The 20762-nt window shown below is 43.3% G+C and overlaps 1 protein-coding gene across 1 annotated transcript in view; it reads left to right on the top strand.

The window, feature by feature from the left end:
* LOC125637914 (uncharacterized) overlaps positions 1–20762 on the top strand; it is a 31989-nt gene that overhangs the window by 3270 nt on the left and 7957 nt on the right. The window contains exons 4-9 of the mRNA XM_048852997.2: positions 527–749; positions 10297–10347; positions 14071–14728; positions 15142–15167; positions 18665–19044; positions 20264–20346. Of these exons, the coding sequence (XP_048708954.2) occupies positions 527–749; positions 10297–10347; positions 14071–14728; positions 15142–15167; positions 18665–19044; positions 20264–20346 (1421 nt within the window). The remainder of the gene's footprint in view (positions 1–526; positions 750–10296; positions 10348–14070; positions 14729–15141; positions 15168–18664; positions 19045–20263; positions 20347–20762) is intronic.

A 20762-nucleotide genomic window follows, 5' to 3' on the forward strand; every position in this document is an offset into this window, starting at 1 on the left:
GATCAGGAGCGATCTTTCCTGGGGAGAAGATTTCCCCATAATGATGGGGTCCTTACACCTCTTTCTCAAGCGTCTGGTGCTGGCCACTGTCAGAGATGAGATACTGGGCTAGATGGACCACTGGTCTGATCCAGTCTGGCAGTTCCTGGGTTCCTAATTTCACAAGCCTCTGACAATCTGTTTGTCTGACCTGGCAGAACCTGGTTGTGTGGGCATCACTTCATTTAGCTTATTACTATTCTTATTATTAATTGGCTTTTTGACATGGTGCCTCAGGCCCTGCACAGAGTGTGTTCAAGGGGCATTCTCTTCCTTATGCTCCTGTGTTACTGTAAGGGTCTCTGTTTTGTTACTTGCCCTCCACAGTGCCCCCTGCTGAGCCTGGAAATCTAGCTTGGGTCTGTAGTCCCTTCCACCATCTCTGTGTTTCTTGAGGATGTTCCCCGAAGGCTCCCCTCTCAGACTCCACTCTCCCCTGTGGGTTCCAGGGACCAGCTACACTGTGATGTCTTTGGCTCATCCTCAGGTCACGGTGCGTGTGAAGGTTGAGGAAGTGACTTCGGAGAAGATTGCTTCCCCTGAGGCATTATGGGATGCTCCCGGCTCGCAGCTAGAGCAGCTGCAGTCCCATCACGAATGTGTATCCCAGGAGGAGGTGGGACGAGCTGATACCCCAGGACACCAGTATGAACCACTCTGTGTCCCCAAAGAGGAGCCCCCGATCCTCCAGGAAATAGATAATAAGCCAGGTATGGGGAAGGTGCGGGGCTGAGGGGGCAGCAGAGAGGTGAGCACCCAGGGCTGAACATTTGCGGGGACTAGGGAGTACTGGCTTGCTTGGGGGTGGGGAGCGATGGAATATGAAAACCCCCGTCCACTTCCAGTGTTGGAGAGAAATACAGGCGATATTCAGAATACAAACTGAAATTTATAGAAAAAAAATTTCAAAACAGATTTTTATCCCCTTTTTCTGTCCAAATTTTTTAATGAAAAAAATATAAACAAAATATTTCTAATTGAAAAATTTCACTGTGCTTTTTTTTCTTAAAAAAATGAAGGGGAAAGTGAAAAGTTTTGAATGAAACTGTTAATTTTCTTTCAACATTTTTCACATACACCCCTCCCCAAATCTTTGAACCAGCAGCATTTCATATGTTGTTAGATGCCAGTTGGGGCAAAGATATCTGGAAGTTTTTAAGAACAAGTTAAAGACCAGTCAGAAATCATTTAGGATACTTAATCCTGTCTCTGTGCATGGGGATGAACTAGATGGCCTCTTGAGGTCCCTTTCAGCCCTATATTTCTATGATTCTATATGGGGAGTTTTCTCTGACAACTGTGTGGGAACTGGATTATACTCCTGCCTCTGCCATGCAGTTCTATATGATGTTGGGCAAGCCACTTAAATTGAACTTTTCACAGGCTTCCCTAACATGGGTCAACTGATTCAAGTCCCTCTCACCTTGGGATTACATTGCAGTGTAGACACACTCTGTGTGTTCCTCATTTTCCAGGTGCCCAACTGAGAGCCTGGAGTCTGATTTGCAGAAGTGCTGTGCACCACAAATGTGAATGAGGTCAAAGGAAGCTCTGCTTTGAACAGATATGGTGCTATGTAATACTAAGTACTCTGAAAAATCAGGTTTTCAGCACCTCTGATTGGGCATGCAAAATTAGAAGACATTTTTGACAATTTTGGCTTTCGTCTCTGTGTTTCAGTTCCCTGTGTATAAATGGCATAATAACGCCATATCCCACAGGGTTGTTGTGAAGATAAATTCATTGACGTTGGTAAAGAACTAAGATACTACGATGACAGCAGCATTGAAAAGCCCATGAGGAATCATTAATTCTGTATTCAGTGCATGGTTTGAATGGTGTGCAGTGAATAACGCATGGGACCACACGATCAATGTGGAGGATAAAAAGGGTTGTTGAATAGCTACCATTCAATGAACACTGTCCATCCTGTGCTCTGAATGAGGAAAAAACAGTTTGTGATCATGTAATTAAAGACTATAATAATGCATATGCACAAGGAAGCTGAAATAAGGTTGCATGGGCAAGATTAATTCTGGCATTCCCAACCTTTGAGTGTTCATCTTTGCAACCGTAACACTGTGTTTTACATAACGGTTTTGAATGTAATATGGAAGTCCCTGGAAAGTCACATACACATTAATCAAGCTCAGTGCTCCAGTCTTCTGCATCTTATTTGCTCCTGCTTATCTCCCCCTCTCATGGCTGCTCCTTCATTTTCTCCCTTTCCCAAGCCCCAGGCTCATATCCCCCACCATTCATCTCTGCCCCCTCTCCCCTGTTTCTCACTCCTCTGGAGATTTGTGGGAATAATTGTGATTTTTAAGAAATCCTGGAACACCAAGCTTTTTTCCAGTCCTCTGGAACTCCCGAGTGTCAAACCAATATTTAAAAGTGTAAACCTGAGTATCTCTAGGTCACTTAGCCTGATATCAATACTGGGGAAGATCACAGAGCAGCTGCTATGGGTTGCAATCAATAAAGAACTAATGCCTGTGAGTCAGTTTGGTTTTGTGGAAAATAGATCTTGTCAAATAAACCTGATGTCACTTTTTGATGAGATCACAAGTTTGGTTGACAAAGGTAACTCTCTTGACATGATGTACTGAGACTTCTGTAAGGCATTTGACTTAGTACCACACAGCGTTCTGATTAAACAGTTAGCACCATACAAAACCAGGGCACCCATATTAAATGGAGTGAAAACTGGCTAGTTGTTAGATCTCAGAAAGTAATTGTAAGTTAGGATTCCTCATGTGCATGTGGGTGTTTATTTTTTTGGTGGGGTCCTGCAGAGCTCTGTTCTTGGCCTAATGATATTCAGTATTTTTATCAGTGATCTGGAAAGAAATACAAAATCATTGGTAGTAAAATTTGCAGATGACACAAATTAGGTGGAGTGGCAAATAACAATGGGGACAAGACATTTATACATAGCAATCTGGATTGTTTTATTTGAACACCATGCATGTGTATACAGCTAAATACATGATCACGCATCTAGGAATGAAAAATGTAGGTTACATTCCCTGGATGGGGATAGTATCGTGGAATGCAGCGACACTGAAAAGGACTTAGGGGTCATGATAGGTAAACAAATGAACATGAGCTCCCAGTGCAATAGTGTAGCTGGGAGGCTGAATGTGGCCTTCATATGTATAAGCAGGAGAATATGAAGTAGGACCAAGAAAGGGATGTTGCTTCTGTGTATGGCATTAGTGAGACCATTGCTGGATACTGTGTGTCAGTTTTGGTGTCCACACTTCACACAGGACTTTGACAAACTGGAAAGGATTCAGAAAAGAACTACAAGAACAAGTGTAAGAAAAGGAATACAAGATTGTAAGAATTATTTGAGGTCTGGAAAATGTCTTACAGTGGGAGGTTCAAGAAGCTTGATCTGTTTTTTTTTATTACACTGTTGATAAATTGTATAGTCAATTGCTTGACTATACTTTGGCTTGTTATTGTGTTATGAAATATACTCCCGAGACCAAATATTACATGTCAGGCAGGTTTATCAATATGGTACAGGAAAAAGGTACTATATGATACCAGTTTCTGAGGATCAGTCCCATGCAGCGAAGTTATATTAATCTCACACAGGTGTCCTCCCAGAGTTACACCCCTACAGCCATTCTTTTGTACCCTACTTTTTTACCAGTAAAAGGCATCACATACGTCATTTGAAACTGGATTTAATTAATCAGCTTTCTACCTTGTTTGGTTTTGATACCAGATTTACTCCTTTATCTTTTGTTCTGAACCCATGTCTTTCTAGGGTGACCAGACAGCAAATGTGACAAATCAGGACAAGGGGTGGGGGGTAATAGGAGCCTATATAAGAAAAAGACCCAAAAATCGGGACTGTCCCTATAAAATTGGGACATCTGGTCACCCTATGTCTTTCAGGTCACGATGCACCATTATTTTTGTTTTGAGCACATGCATTCCAAGTACTAAGGGACTTGAAAGCACCTCCTAGGTTTGTGTGTAACTCCTTTCCTACCGTCATGAAGATGTAATCATCTGTCTGGATACTGACGGTTTTTCTATCTACTCAAGCCAAGGTTTACTTCAGCTAATTCAAGGTGTTAGGGATACTTAGCATAAGTGTACAAGATTATGGTATAGGTCAGTTTAGGCTATATCACTGTTACAATATTTGTGCTTAATGGTGCTTAATACATTACATGATGTATATTTATACACTAGGCAGCATGTATTAATCAATAACATAAAAAAACCTACGTTAAAAGAACATTAAAATTACAAAGTCCAGCAGCAAAAGTTAGGAAATGCTGAAATTAAGGTTGCCTGTTCAAGGGTGTCAAGGGACTCCACCAATCTAGGGAAGCAGGTAGCTAAGGAGAACTGAGGTAATGACTCAAGGCAACATTTCCCCTCCAAAATAAGGAGAATTTATGGCACTTTAAAAGGGTGGGAAACCCCCAAATCTGAAAGAGCTTTGCTATTCATATAAAATATGAATATTGGATAATTAAACAGAAAATGGCAGTCTGAGGAGATGTCACATAACTGATTGATATGTAGAGGAGCATAGTCTAAGGGGACTTTATATTGATATTTAATTATTGGGGGGATCTGAGGAATCTGATCAATGTTTGGTCATTACTTAGAGAAAAGCACATTGGGATTTTCTATTGATATTCAAGAATTAGACAAAAATGGCAAAACCTGAGAGGGAAATTGAGATTTTCCATAAGTACTGGATAATTAGATGGGGGAGGGAAGGGGTAAAATCCCAGGGGATTTATATTAATAATTTATTAATTTAAATTAATAGTATATTTCTATTAATGCTTTTGGACCTTTGTCACATAGTAAGTCTTATATTTGAAAGTTGACAGGCTAAAAGATATGTCAACTAAGGGCAATTGTTTCCCTCTAAAACCAGAAGTTAAAAAGGGGGATATAGAAATGTGGTAAAATATGAGGAGACTGTACATCCGTTTGATAATTAGAGAAAGTGAGGGTTTGTTCCCAACCAAACATTTGCACAGGCAGCCAGGAGCACAGGGCAAAATGGCTGTGACAGGAGAAGGGTGGGGAGGATGGAGCAGGAAAACGGTTGGGAGGGACAGCAGCATGTAAAGGGCTGCTGTTTGGCAGTTGGGAGATGAGGCCAGAAGATTCCATGACAGTTGGGAGACGGAAGCAGTGGGGGAAGGGCAGTTGTTTGGCAGTTGGGAGATGAGGCTGGAAGGTTCCATGACAGTTGGGAGAGGGAAGCGGTGGTGGAAGGGCAGTTGTTTGGCAGTTGGGAGATGAGGCTGGCAGGTTCTGTGACAGTTAGGAGAGGGCAGCAATGAGGGAACAGCAGCAACACCAGTCAAGATGTTTTTACACCAATGCAAGGAGCCTGGGTAACAAAATGAAGGAACTAGAACTACTGGTGCAAGAAGAGAAACCAGATATTATAGGGATAACAGAAACATGATGGACTAGTAGTCATGACTGGAGTACAGGGATTGAAGGGTATGGGCTGTTCAGGAAAGACAGAAATGACAACAAACGTGGTGGAGTAGCATTGTATGCTAATTATGAGGTAGACTGTAAAGAAATTAGAAGTGATGGAATGGATAAGAAAGTTAGTTTCGGCCAAAATCACTTTGGGGAAGAAAGCTACTAAAGTTTTCCCTGAGATAGGACTTGGAGTGTGTTACAGACCCCGGGATCTGATTTGGATATAGAGAGAGACCTTTTAATGGTTTTAATTAAATAAATACTACTGGGCATTGTATGATTATGGGAGACTTTAACTTCCAAGAACTAGATTGAAGGACAAGTGCTACTAATAATAGTAGAGCCTGGGTTTTCCTGGATGTGATAACTGACAGATTTCTCCACCAAATAATTGCTGAAGCCGCAAGAGGTGATGCCATTTTTAATTTGGTATTGGTGAGTACTGAGGACCTCAAAGAACTAGTTGTAGAGGACAACCTGGGTTTGAGTGATCATGAGCTAATTCAGTTTAAACTAACTAAAAGGAAGGATAAACAAAAATAGAACTGCAACTAGGGTCCTTAATTTCAAAAGGGCAAACCTTAAAAAATTAAGCTAATTAGTTAGGGAAGTGGGCTGGACTGAAGAACTCAAGGATCTGAAGATGGAGAAGGCTTAGAATTACTTTAAGTGAAAGTTACAGAAATTATCTGAAGCCTGCACCCCAAGCAAGGGAAAAAAAATCATAGGGAAAGGTTGCAGACCAACCTGGATGAGCAAGCATCTCAAGAGAAAGCAGAAAGTCTACAAGAAATGGAAGATGGGATTGATCAGCAAGGAGAGCTATCTCTTGGAGATCAGAAAGTGTAGGGATAAAGTGAGAACTGCTGAAAGCCAATCAGAGCTGGACGTTGCAAATGGAATTAAAACCAATAGTAAAAAGGTTCTACAGCCATATAAAGAAAAAGAAAACAAGGAAAGAAGATGTGGGAGGGCTGAACACGAAGGATGGGTGGAAATTAAGGATAATCTAGGCATGGCCCAACAACCCAAACAAATGCTTTGCCTCTGGTTTTAATGAGGCTAACGAAGAGCTTGGGGGTAGTGACAGGGTTGCTAATGGAATAAGGATATAGAAGTAAAAATTATCACATCCGAGGTGGAAGTCAGACTCAAACAGCTTAATGGGACAAAATCAAGGAGCCTGGATAATTACCATCCAAGAATATGAAAGGAACTGGCACATGAAATTGCAAGCCCAATAGCAAGGATTTGTAATGAACCTGTAAACTCGGGGGTGGTACCCTATTACTGGAGAATTGCAAAAATAGTATTTATTTTTAAGAAAGGGAAAAAACGGTGATCCGGGAAACTACAGGCCTGTTAGTTTGACCTCAGTTGTATGCAAGGTCTTGGAACAAATTTTGAAAGAGAAAGTAGTTAAGCAGATAGAGCTTAAAGGTAGTTGGGATAAAATACACCATGGTTTTACAAAGGGTAGATCATGCCAGACTGACCTGATCTCTTTGAGAAGATAACTGATTTTTTAGACAAAGGACATGCAATAGATTTAATCTACCTGGATTTCAGTAAGGCGTTGATATAGTTCCACATGGGAAATTATTAGTTAAATTGGAGAAGATGGGGATTACTATGAGAACTGAAAGGTGGATAAGGAACTGGTTAAAGGGGAGACTACAATGGGTCATTCTGAAAGGTGAACTGTGAGGCTGGAGGGAGGTTACTAATGGAGTTCCTATGGGATTGGTCTTGGGACCAATCTTATTTAACATTTTTATTACTGACCTTGGCACAAAAATTGGGAGTGAGCTAATAAAATTTGCAGATGACTCAAAATTGAGAGGTATTACCAATAAGAAGAACTAGAATATAATACAAGAAGATCTGGATGATCTTGAAAATGGGAGTAAAAGAAATGGGATGGAATTTAATAGTGCAAAGTCATGGATTTAGGGACTAACAACAAGAAATTTTACTAAACTGGGAACGTATCAGCTGGAAGTGACAGAAGAGGAGAAAGACCTAGTTGTGTGGGTTGATCACATGATGACTATGAGCCACCAATGTGGTGTGGCCATGAAAAAGCTAATGCAGTGTGAGGATGCATCAGGCTAGGTATTTGCAGTAGAGACAGGGAAGTACCATCATACAAGGCACTAGTGAGACATTATCTGGAATACTGTGTGCAGTTCTGGTCTCTCGTGTTTAAGAAAGATGAATTCAGACTGGAACAGGTGCAGAGAATGGATACTAGGATGATCCGAGGAATGGAAAATCTATCTTATGAGAGGAGACTCAAAGAGTTTAACCTAACCAAAAGAAGGCTGAGGGGAGATATGATTGCTCTCTATAAATACATCAGAGGGATAAATAGCAGGGGGAGAGAGAGAAGTTACAGTAGAACCTCAGGGTTAGAAACACCTCGGGAACAGAGGTTGTTTGTAACTCTGAAATGTTCATATCTCTGAAATGTTCGTAAACCTGAACAAAACATTATGGTTGTTTTTTCAAAAGTCTACAACTGAACATTGACTTATTGCAGCTTTGAAACTTTATTATGCAGAAGAAAAATGCTGCCTTAACCATCTTAATTTAAATGAAAGAAGCACAGAAAGAGTTTACTTACTTGTCAAATCTTTCTTTTAAACTTTCCCTTTATTTTTTTAGTAGTTTACATTTAACACAGTTCTGTACTGTACAGTATTGGCTTCTTTTTTGGGTCTCTACTGCTTGATTGCCTACTTCCAGTTCCAAATGAGCTGAGTGGTTGACTGGTCAGTTCATAACTCTGGTGTTCATAACTCTGAGGTTCTAGTGTATTTAAGTTAAGTGCCACAAAAATACAATGTGGACACAAGAACAAATGGATATAAACTGGCCATCGACAAGTTTTGGCTTGAAGTTAAGTGAAGCTTTCTAACCATCAGAGGGAGCCTTCCAGAGGGAGCAGTGGGGGCAAAAAATCTAACTGGCTTCAATACTGAGCTTGATAATTTGGAGGAGGAATTGGTATGATGAGACTGCCTACAATGGCATGTAGGCAATCTGCAACTGCTAGCAGCAAATATCCCCAATGGCAGTGATGGGACACTAGATTGGAAGGGCTCTAAGTTACTACGGAGAATTCTTTCCCTGGTGTCTGGTTGGTGGATCTTACCCACATGCTCAGGGTCTAACTGATCATCATATTTGGGGTTGGGAAGGAATTTTCCTCTGGATCAGATTAGCAGAGACTCTGGGGTTTTGTTTTTGTTTTTTGACTTCCTCTGCAGCATGGGTCACAGGTCACTTGCAGGTTTAAACTAGTGTAAATGGTGAATTCTCTGTAACTTGAAGTCTTTAAACCCTGATTTGAGGCCTTCAGTAACACAGCCAGAGATTAAGGTTCTATTACAGGAGAAGCCGGGGGAGGTTCTGTGGCCTACAACGTACAGGAAGTCAGACTAGAGGGAGTTTTCTATCAATATTCAAAAATTAGAGAGAAATGGAAAAATCTGAGGGGAAAATTAAGATTTTCCAACAATCATTGATACTTAGAGGAAAAGGGGATGAAATCACTCTCCACCTGATCTCCCATGTCCCCATGGAGATTTCAGTCAATAGCTAGACAGTCCCTACCCCATCCCCTGCCACCGTGGCTTGGCCCTGTCATTGATATAGGCAATAAGGAGTCCTGTGCTTTGAGAGAGGTGTATTTCGGGGGTGGGGGGAGTGCATTGTACAATCATAGAAATGTAGGGCTAGAAGGGACCTTAAAAGTTCTGGAGAATTCTCTGGCAGTTGGGAGGGGATATCAGAGGGGGATGGGTGAGTGAATGGCAGGTGGAGGTGGGGAGCTAGGTTGGGTCGTTGGGGTCTGAGGAGCAGCTAGGATGGATTAAATTGGGGCTGGGCAGACTCATCAGGGCTTCTTTATACTTGAAAGTTAATTGGGATTAAGACAGGGAGTGACTTGAAAATCTATTCCAGAATAACTCTTTCTGTGGACACTGTTACGCCAGAGAAGAGTGCCTCCTTGTTCCTGTTTAGCTTAAGCCATTTTCAAAGGTGGATTGGACTATAGCGGGTCAAGGTACTCTTTTTCTGGAATAAGAGTATTCCACAGAAAGTATTCTGGAATAACTCCTTGGGTAGCCAATCCCTCCTCAGGGACACCTGCTTTCCCCTTCTCTTCCTGTGACCCTCCCTCGAAGATAAGAGAAAAAGTTGATCCTTAGGGAGTTTAAGCCCCTCTGCCCCCACTTTGGGATAATTAAACCAGAGCAACAGTTTCCCTCACGAACAGAGGGGATTTCATCTCCTTCAGTAATTGGAGAGGGAAAATGTGAATTTTGAGATTTTTCTATCAATATTTAATAATTAGACAATGAGAGGAATTTGAGGGGATTTTAGGATCAATATTTCATTATGAGGAAAAAACATTAACGTCTACGGGATTTATATCACTATTCAAAAATTAGAGAGGAAAAGTTAAAACCCAAGTGAGCAGCAGTTGCTCAAACCAAGCTCCCAGATTACAAGGGAGGCATCCACAGCATCTGATGTAAGAAACTAAGCCCCCAACATGCTGACTAGAGATTCACATGCACAGAGATTCAATATAGGAATCACAGGGTGAAATTCTCTGGCTTGGGTTACGCAAGAGGACAGACCAGATAATCATAACAGTCACTCCAAGACTTAAAATCAATTAACCTATAATTTGTCCTCATGCATACGCATGATGATACGCTCTTTAATTACATTGTTGCATACTGTTTTTTTCCACAGACCCCCTGCCTCATTCAGAGCACATAATGGATGGTGAACACAGGATGATGGGTAGGTTAATATTTCTTTTTATCCTTCACCTTCAGAGTGGGGCTTCAGACATTATTCACTGCACACCATCCAAACTCTGCATTGAATACAGAATTATTAATTTCCTCATGGACTTTTTTATGCTGCTTTCATCATATATCTTAGTTTTTTACAAACATTAATGCATTTCTCTTCATAAACCCCTGTGAGGTGAAATAGTATTATCCCCACTTTAGATCTATGGAATGAAGGTCAAAGTTATCAAAAAGTCTCTACCAAATTTGGGTTTCAAATTTGAGATTGCCAGGCCCAGATTACTTAGCATTTTTATAGCACTGGATATTATCAAAGCACAGCTATTGATCTAAGTTACAGCGGAGTGCTCAGCACATCTGCAGCTCTGACCCCTGGTGACTCAGGTTGGGGACCCAGAAAATGAGAAACACACAATGGCCACCTGTGAAAATTTGGTTTAGTGACTTGCCTAGCATCACATAGGAACTCTATGGCAGAGGCAAGAACAGAATCTATTTCTCTAGGGCGGCATTTAACTGCCTCAACCAAGAGACCTCTTCCTTCAATCCCTTGCCTCATTCTCTGTACACCTTCCGACTTCAGCGACAAATGAGCCAACTGTCGTACAGCCGCCTTTGTTACAAAACCCTGACTCATCCCCATGACACAGACCATCCTATGCACTAAAGGAGACAGGGGTCCTGTGGAAAAAAGTGTATGTGATCATGTAATTAAAGACTGTATTATAATTAAGCTTGGCAGAATTTGATTTTCATTTTTTTTTATAATGTAGACAGATAATATCAGTTTGTTTTTAAGCATTTTTTGTTTTTATTGATTTAAATTTTCAAAGTTACAGGAAATTATGAGGGAATCAGACAACTTGGGCAGGAGGCAATAATTATTAAATGACAATAGACACAAAGATTCAAAAAGTTAAAGCTTATAACAGTTAAAATACAAATTATCCACATGTCAAAATATACAAAGTAGGGCTGTTGATTAATCGCAGTTGACTCACGCAATTAACTCAAAAAATTAATCACGATTAAATGCGGTTTTAATCACACTGTTAAACAATAGAATACCAATTGAAATGTATTAAATATTTTGGATGTTTTTCTATATTTTCAAATATATTGATTTCAGTTACTACAAAGTGTACAGTGCTCACTTTACATTATTTTTATTACAGAGATTTTCACTGTAAAAATGATAAACAAAAAAATTAGTATTTTTCAGTTCACCTCATACAAGTACCATAGCACAATCTCTTTATCGTGAAAGCGCAACTTACAAATGTAGAATTTTTTTTGTTATATAACTGCAGTCAAAAACAAAACAATGTAAAACTTTAGAGCCTGAACGTTCATTCAGTCCTGCTTCTTGTTCAGCAAATCATTTAGACAAGTTTGTTTATATTTACGGGAAATAATGCTGCCCGCTTCTTATTTACAGTGTCACCTGCAAGTGAGAACAGACATTCACATGGCACTATTGTAGCCAGGGTTGCAAGATATTTATGTGCCATTTGCGCTAAAGATTCATATGTCCCTTCATGTTTCAACCACCATTCCAGAGGACATGCTGATGATGGGTTCTTCCTGATAACGATCCAAAGCAGTGCACACCAACACATGTTCATTTTCATCATCTGAGTCAGATGCCACCAGCAGAAGGTTGATTTTCTTTTTTGGTGGTTTGGGTTCTGTAGTTTCCGCATCGGAGTGTTGCTCTTTTAAGACTTCTGAAAGCATGCTCCAAACCCCGTCCCTCTCATATTTTAGAAGGCTCTTCAGATTCTTAAACCTTGGGTCAAGTGCTGTAGCTATCTTTAGAAATCTCACATTGGTACCTTCTTTGCGTTTCGTCAAATCTGCAGTCAGTGTTCTTAAAACAAACAACATGCTGGGTCATCATTTGAGACTGCTATAACATGAAATATATGGCAGAATGCAGGTAAAACACAGAGCAGAAGACATACAATTTTCCACAAGGAGTTCAGTCAGAAATCTAATTAATGCATTATTTTTTTAACGAGCGTCACCAACATGGAAGCATGTCCTGTGGAATGGTGGCCAAAGCATGAAGGGACACATGAATGTTTACCATATCTGACAAGTAAATACCTTGCAATGTCTGGGATATAAGTTATATGGGAGATTCACATGCTCTGAGTGTCAGGAATGGGTAATACCTCCTTGCTTCTTCAGATACATTAGGATGGCACTGTCCTATTATAATGATAACACTTCTGGGTTTTGACCTGTAGGTGAAGGTATTCACATAGTGGCCTTAAAATCTACAAATAAATTCCTTTTTAATTCTCAGAGCAAACCCTTAAACTCATAGAATCATAGAAATGTAGGGATGGAAGGGACCTTGAGAATCATCAAGTCCAGTCCCTTGTACTGAGGCAGAACCAAATAAACCTAGACTATCCCTGACAGGTGTTTGTCCGACTTGTTCTTTTAAACCTCCAATGACGGGGATTCCACAACCTCCCTCAGAAACTTATTCCAGAATGTAACTACCTTCATAGTTAGAAAGTTTCCGAATAGCTAACCTAAATCTTCCTTCATGCAGATTAAGCCCATTACTTGTTCTCCATGTCCACTGAATTGATCACAGTTCTCTTTATAACAGCCCTTATCATATTTGAAGACTGTTATCAGGTTCCCCTCTGCTTTTTCAAAACTAAACATGACCAGTTTTTTAACCTTTCCTCATAGGTCAGGTTTTCTAACTCCTTTATTGTGTTTGTTGCTCTTCTTTGGACTCTTTTTTCATTTTGTCCACATCATTCCTAAAATGTGGAGCCCAGAATTGGGCACAGGATCCAGCTGAGGCCTCCCCAGTGCTGAGTAGGGCAGGACAATTACCTTCCGTGTCTTACATATAACACTCCTGTTAATGCACCCCAGAATGATACTAGTGTTTTTTTTTGCCACTGCATCGCATTGTTGACTTATATTCAATTTGTGATCCCCTATAACCCCAGATCCATTTCAGCAGTGCTCCTACCTAGCTAGTTATTCTCCATTTTGTAGTTGTGTGTAGATCTTTCTTTCCTTAGTGAAGTACTTTGTACTTATTTTTATTGAATTTCATCTTGTTGAATTCAGACCAATTCTCCAATTTGTTACGGTCATTTTGAATTCTAAGCCTGTTCACCAAAGTGCTTACAACCCCTCCCAGCTTGGTGTCATCTGCAGATTTTATGAGCATACTCTCTCCTCTATTATCCAAGTCATTTATGAAAATACTGACTAATGATGGACCCTGAAGGAGTCAGTCACTCAACCCCCACTGAGTTTTGGAAAGGCTAAATTGCTCCCTTCTCTTTGAAAAGGGTTCAGTATGTGTGAGATGGGGAGGAGGGAGTGAGTTTGGCTCTAGATTTCAGATCTGTAACAGTTGCAGTCTCCTTTACAAATATCACAAACCCCAAAATGCTTAAAAAACATGATTTTTAAAAAATACTAGTACATTCTGGGTTCTGTTTATTCACCTTCTGGATTTTGAGCCATTAGGGGTTAAAATTTTCCAGGTTTGCTCCTCAAACAGTAAGGCTAGGAATTGACTCACTTAAAAAAAATGATGATTTTCCAATAATCACATGACTCCAGGAACTGGGCGCTTTGAGAGCAAATATCATGAAAGCTGGCAACACATCTTCCCCCCCGCCCCCCACTTACCTCTGGATTCTCTCTCCTCTCATTCCATCAGGTGATGTGGTGCTGAGCGCAAGTCCCCAGCAGGAGGAGACAGAGATGGCAGGGCCACGCAGGGTGTCCCTGGGAAGATACAAAGGGAAGGTGTCACGGACTCAGCGCAGGGTGGGGAGGCAACATGGGAGCCCCACTGGGAAAAGGCAGGTGGAACCAGCCCCTCCCCTACCAGATTTGGGGAAGCCCGAACCCCAGCCCAGGCCTTTCAAATGTCCTGAGTGTGGGAAAACCTTTTGCCGCAGCTCTGACCTGCTGAGACACAAGCGGATCCACCGGGGGGACCGGCCCCACCACTGCACTGAGTGTGGGAAAAGCTTTGTCCGGAACTCCCACCTCCTGATCCACCAGGTGATTCACCGTGGTGAACGCCCCTTCACGTGCAGTGAGTGCGGAAAGAGCTTTAGCCAGAGCTCCACCCTAACAAGACACCAGCAGATCCACACTGGCGAGAAACCCCACCGCTGCCACCAGTGTGGCAAGAGCTTTGGACGCAACTCCAATCTGACAAGGCACCAGAGGCTCCATGCGGCCGAGAGGGTCTACCGGTGTGCGGGATGCGGGGAGGCCTTCCGCAGCAGGGGGCTACTCATTTCTCACCAGCGGTGCAGCAAGAAGGAGAGGCCAGAGGCTTGCAGAAAGCGCACAGCGCCAGCTTAGTTGGGGACAAGAGGCAGAGTCTGCTGTAACAAGGGGTTGTGATGCAGCTGGGGGTTCCCAGTACATGTGAGATGGGAATGGCCCCAGTGCCACAACTTAACAACAGTACTGCAATGCAGAGATGATGGGACTACTGCGTTGTTCTCCTGGATAGAGAAGGAAACAGGTTACCTATCTCCAAAAACACTACTCTGTCTGTCACACCTTAGCATTGTTCTTCTATCGAACCCCAGACATGCTTTATCTAATCATATGTTCTCCCTCTCTCTCTCTCTCTCTCTCCCCATTGATCACTCCCTATACACACCATCCCTTTGTCTGTCCATCCATCCATTCCATAACAACATAACAAGTCCCTCCATCTATTCATCCACCCATCCCCATAAACACTACACTGTCTGTCTTTCCTTAGCCCTACTCTTCTACCTGTTCATCCCCGTACTGCCCCTCTATCTTTTTATCACCACATGCACCTATCTAACTGTCTCTCCCCATACATCTCACCCCTCTGCCTGTCCATCCACCCCTTAACACACTCCAGGCATTCACCTGCCCTGAATCTCATTCTGGTCATTCTGCCAGATAGATTAAGCGGACTACGAGCTTGGATACGATCCTGGCTGGTTGAGACTCCAGCCCAGTGCACCAACAGGATTGTTATGGGATTTTCAAAGCTTTTGTTTTCAGGCTTCTACAGCTGAGTAGGTTGCGGGAGGTTGACTGGTGGCAGACTTAATTTATGATTGCTATTATTTATAGTACAGTAGTTTTTGAAAGGTCCCATGGAGACTGGGGCCTTGTCATGTGAGGTCCTGCACAGACACATCTATCTGAGGGACATATGGCACCCATCGCTGTAGTATCTGAGCGCTTTGCGTGGTGACAGAGATCAGGGCCTGGCCATGCTGGGCACAGGCACACGACAACCAGGGGCTGCAAAGCACACAACAAATGATATGTTGGCTCTGTTGCTGCCAAGACGCACCATGACCGAGATTAAGGCTTCATTTTTCCTGGTGCTGCATTGACCCACGGTGACTGAGATGTGGGCCCCCTTGCTGCATAGACACAAAGTGAGATACAGTCCCTGCTCAAAAGCGCTCACTGTCTGAATAAACAAATAGTTGACCACAGAGGGGACTTGCCCAAGGTTATATAGCAGTTCAGTGGTAGAGCCAAGAACAGAACTCAGGTCTCCTTATCCGCTCAGTGCCTGGCCTTTCACTTTGCGTGATATTTGTCAGCGGGTTGGTTTGGAAAAAGCTGGTGTGGTGCGTAGAGTCCCAGCTGTCAGAGAGGGACAAGGAAAACAATGTTAATACATTGGGAAAAAAATAAATGTTAATCATTGGGAATACACAAAGATGCCCCTCCTTGGAAATCCCACCTGTCTGATGTTTTGGTCACTGGCCCCAACACACCCGATCTGTCTGCATAACAACTGGGACAATCAGTAACAGCAAGGACATTAACAAACCCCAAGACAGACTCCGAGGATGAAGGCTGAGCTTTCTACAGCTGCATCTTCACCTCGTCTGCAGGGAAAGCAAGGTTAGTACAAACCCTGGAGGTATCCTTCCCCATATGCACTATGCTGGAGCACCTGCTCAATAGGATTCATAAAGTGATGGACTCAAAGCTGCCTTGTTTTCCTTACTCAGCATATCCAGCAGTTACTGAGATTTGTGGTAAACACAAATGTAATAATCTGCAGGCAGCAGTTCCCATCTGTGGGCCTCAGAGCACTTTACAAGGAGTATCATTGTCCCTGTTCTATAGAAGGGGAAACTGAGGCACAGAGAGGGGAGCTGGGAGCTCAGGCATCCTGACTTGCACCCTACCCCTCTGCTCTCACCCACTAGATTCCACTCCCCTCCTTGAGCCACAAATAGAACCCAGGAGTCCTGTTTATCTTAGACAAGGAAAAGAAACCAGCAGATCACTATTAGGACCACACACATCAAAGTAAATAACATTCAGCTGACACTTAGATATTTATTTCAAAGCCTGGATTCAAATTCCACTGGAGATGTTGGGGTCATTACAACTCCACATGTTGGAATTTCTGGGTAGTTTTGTGTCATTGTTCTAAAAAAAATCTAGGAAACTATATCCCCCAGCGAAACTGCAAAACTGTATTAAATGGATTTTCTTAAAGTTACAAAGTCAAGCATTCAAAAATTAAGAAATATCAGAATTAAAGTTGTCTGTGCAACCTTGACTCTGCCCCAATTGGGGAAAAAGTATATGATGCAATTAATATGTTATTAATAGAATGAATATTAATGTTGATTAACAACTAGGACTGATAAAAAATCCATTTTAAGGAAAGATGTCAATTTTTTATTTCAAAGTATTTAAAACTGATCTAATTTTAATTTGTATTTTTTGCAATTTATTATGAATTCTTTACAATTTTTTTAAATCAAAAATAGTACTGAAATTTTTTGTTTACCAAATGCCTAGTTTTTGGAAAACAAAATCAGTGTTTTGATAAAAATGTTGAAATAATTTTTAAAATAAAAATTAAAAGGAAAGAGTATTTTTGCACCAAAAGAACATTTTTGACTGTCAACTTTTCACAAAATATTTATATTTCAAAAGGCAGTTTCTCACAAAAATTTTTTTTGCTTGAAAAAATTCAACTATTGCTGTTTGTTGGTTTATTTAACATTGATATTGTGGTAATTCCTAAAGGCCTCAATCACATTGGGCCCCATTACAATTATTATCTATTTGTTGCATTCGCACTAGGTGCTGTACAGACAGATGTAAGTGGCAGTCCATGTCACAAGAAGTATAAATGCTGGGAGCACCTTGGAGAGATTGCACTTTAATGCATGTGCACAAAGGGGCAGAGTTAAAGTTCAGGTAACCTTAACTCTGGCATTTCCTAATGTTTGTGTATCTGACTTTGCAATCTTAAGAATGTAGTTTTCATGTCTGTCGATCTCAGATACTTTATAGGTATCTTCACCATAGTAACTAAGTAAATCTTTAATGTGTTTATCTTCACAAAACTCTTTTGAGGTAAGGAGATATTCCTATTTTTACAGATGGAGAATTGAGGCACAGAGAAACTGAGGGCAAGTATATAGTAGAAACTTTTGCTGGCATAGTAACACCAGTTAAGGATGCAATTTAAAAAACAACACTTCTGTACAAGCAAAAGCCCTAGTCTAGACACAGTTATATTGGCATAAAAATGCTTTTGTCAATTAAGCTTATTCATGGAACCAATATAAGCTATGCCAGCAAAAGCACTTATTTGTCAGAAGATTGGGTCTATAGTATGAGGGTCTGCTATTACAGCTATATCAGCAAACAGTTTCTAGCATAGACTTGGTCTAAGTGACTTGCACAAGGTCTCGCAGGGAGTCTGTAATACAGTAGAGATTTGAACTTAGGTATCTCTAGGTCCTGGCTAGTGGTTAACCATTGCACATGCATCTAGAAACAAAAAAGAGACAGATCACTACCTTGGTTAATGACCAGACACGAGAATATTTTGGAGTAGACTAACTCTGCACCTGTAGCTCAGAGTAGTGGATTGGAGGTGGGACATAGTGAGTTTGTTGGCTTTGGCTAGACTACGCTTTAAAGGTGCAAATGATACATAGAATTATGGAGCTCAATCTAATTAACTCTAGGTTTGAATTTGTTTTGGCAGGCGTCAATTAAATTCAGCCAGACAGCAAGTGCTAACAAACAGCCTGTAAGGCTGTAGAGAAGCCACTGGCCTGATTGAGCCTAGGGACTGTGCAGAAGGCATCGGTTGTTTGTATTGCGGAAGTGCCTAGAGGCTCTAGGCCCCGTGGGGTGAGACAATCCCTGCCCTTAGGCGTTTACACTGTTCACAGATCAGACAGACAAAGGAGTGGGAGAGGAAATGGAGGCACAAAAGGGGAAGTGACATGTCCAAGGTCACAAAGCAGGTCAGTGGCAGAGCTGGAAATGGGTGTCCTCACCCAGTACCCCAGTTATTAAAAGGGAGGGGACACCGTCTCACGTGGGCGCTGGGTGCTCACTGATCTCCCAGAAATGCCGGGGGGGTAGGCCCACGGGAAGAAGCCTGGGTAATGGGGGCGTTGGAGCAGACACACGCTACGCAGGCAAATCAATCGCTCTGCCTGCTCCTGATGGGGACGGCAGATCTGCCAATGGCATGAGCGGGGAGGAGGCGCCTCTTCCTCCCCCCCCCCCCCCACCCCACACACAACCTCCTTCCTCCCAGCCCCAGCATTGTCTGTGGATTTTTAACCCCTCGCGGGCTGCGGTGGGCCCCGGCGCTGGGCACAGGGGGGAGATGGAGAAGGTGAGTCCCACGCACTCAGCGCCCAGGTTCAGGGCCCCAGGGGAGCGGGGCGCTGGGGGGAGAGAGATGCCACGACCTCAGCGGCTGGATTCAGGGCACCGGGGAGGGGCCCATGTGCAGGGGGAGACACGAGGACTCGGACGCCCCGATTTGAGTGCGGGGGGTGGGGGCATGTGCAGCGGGATCAGGGTGCAGGGCTGTAGCGGGGAAGCTGCGGAGACCCCCGCACCCGGACTCGGTGCACTAAGGGATCGGCCTGGGTGGGGGGCTAGGCTAGGCCAGCCCCGCTCTTCTCGTCTCTCCAGGGTCTTACCCCGGGCCTGTCACCGCGGGCGCCCCGGGCCAGGCTCCGCGGCGGGGTGGGGAACGCCCCGGGCTCGGGTGCGCGGCGGGGAGGCCGCGGGGCAGGCGCAGATGGACAAAGGGGCCGGGGGCTGGCTTGGCCCTGCGGCCTGCTGGAGCCTGTCGCGCTGCCCGGGGCCGGGGCCTGCGGCGGGGACAGGACCCGTCTGCCCCCCGCCTGCCCCACACCAGGGTGTGTGTGTGCGCGAGAGAGATCTGTCCCTGTAAACCTCCGCGTGTGAGAGAGCGTGATTTGCCCTCAGGACCCGTGTGTGTGTCTGTCTGTCTGTCTGAGCTGTGCCCCCAGGACCTGTGTGTGTGATTTACTCCTGGGACCCTTGTGAGTGTGTGTGTGATTTACTCCCGGGACGCATGTGTGCACTCACCTGTGTGATTTACTCCTGGAACCACAGTGTGTCTGCACGCATGCCTGGGTCGTTTACCCCCAGGATTCCAGTGTGTGTAATTTACCTTGGGACCTGTGTGTGTGTGAGAGAGATTTACCGTGGGACCTGTGTGTGTGTGTACATCCATGCAGATGCTAGTGTGTGTGTATGTGCAGGTGTGTGAGATTTGCCTCAGCCCCCAGTGTGTGTAACTTATCCCAGAATGCTTGTGTGTGTGGTCCTTCAATATTGGAGGAAGGGTCTATGTGTATATGCATGTGATTGTGATATTTACCCTGGACCCTGTGTCTTTCCCTATGGGGCAGGGGCCTATGGTGTGTGGGGGCCTTTCCAGCACAGAGGCTCTTAGAGCTGGGAGCAACCCCTTTCTCTCTTTGAGGAGCTGGCTCAGTGGGACATCTCAGCTGGGCCGCCCTGTCCCACCAGGCCAGCGTAAATCCCTCCACACTCCCTTGTCTCTCCTGTCTTAGGTGGAGTCTGTGACGTACCCTGACTTTCTGGTTGATACTGAGAGCAATGGCCCCTTTCCACTGGAGGATCCCAGCGAGGAGAGGTAATGGCCCAAGCCTGTTTGCCCCTTATAGGACTGAGCACGTGATGGTCTTACTACTTGGCCAGGGTGTCCTTGGGGTTAAGGTCTAGGCCTGGGACTGTGGAGACTCGGGTTCAGTTCCTGCTGCCACATGCTTTGTGGGTGACCTCAAACAAGTCATGGACTCTGCCTGGGCCTGAGTTTCTCCAACAGTAAAGTGAGGAGAATGGTTTTAGCTGGTTGCACAGGGAGCCCTTATTGGGCCAGCGATTCCCAGTCTGTGCAATGCTAGCAGTGACAGGATCCTGACCTCAGTTATGGTCTCTTGGTGGTATCATGATATCAGTAGTAAATATGAATAATCTGTAAGTCCTCTGCATACCTTTTAGAGGCAAGAGCCAATCTTTTTGTTGTTAGATATCTGTTTTACAGTGTAG

The sequence above is a fragment of the Caretta caretta genome, chromosome 6, assembly GCF_965140235.1.
Source record: "Caretta caretta isolate rCarCar2 chromosome 6, rCarCar1.hap1, whole genome shotgun sequence".
NCBI lineage: Eukaryota > Metazoa > Chordata > Testudines > Cheloniidae > Caretta > Caretta caretta.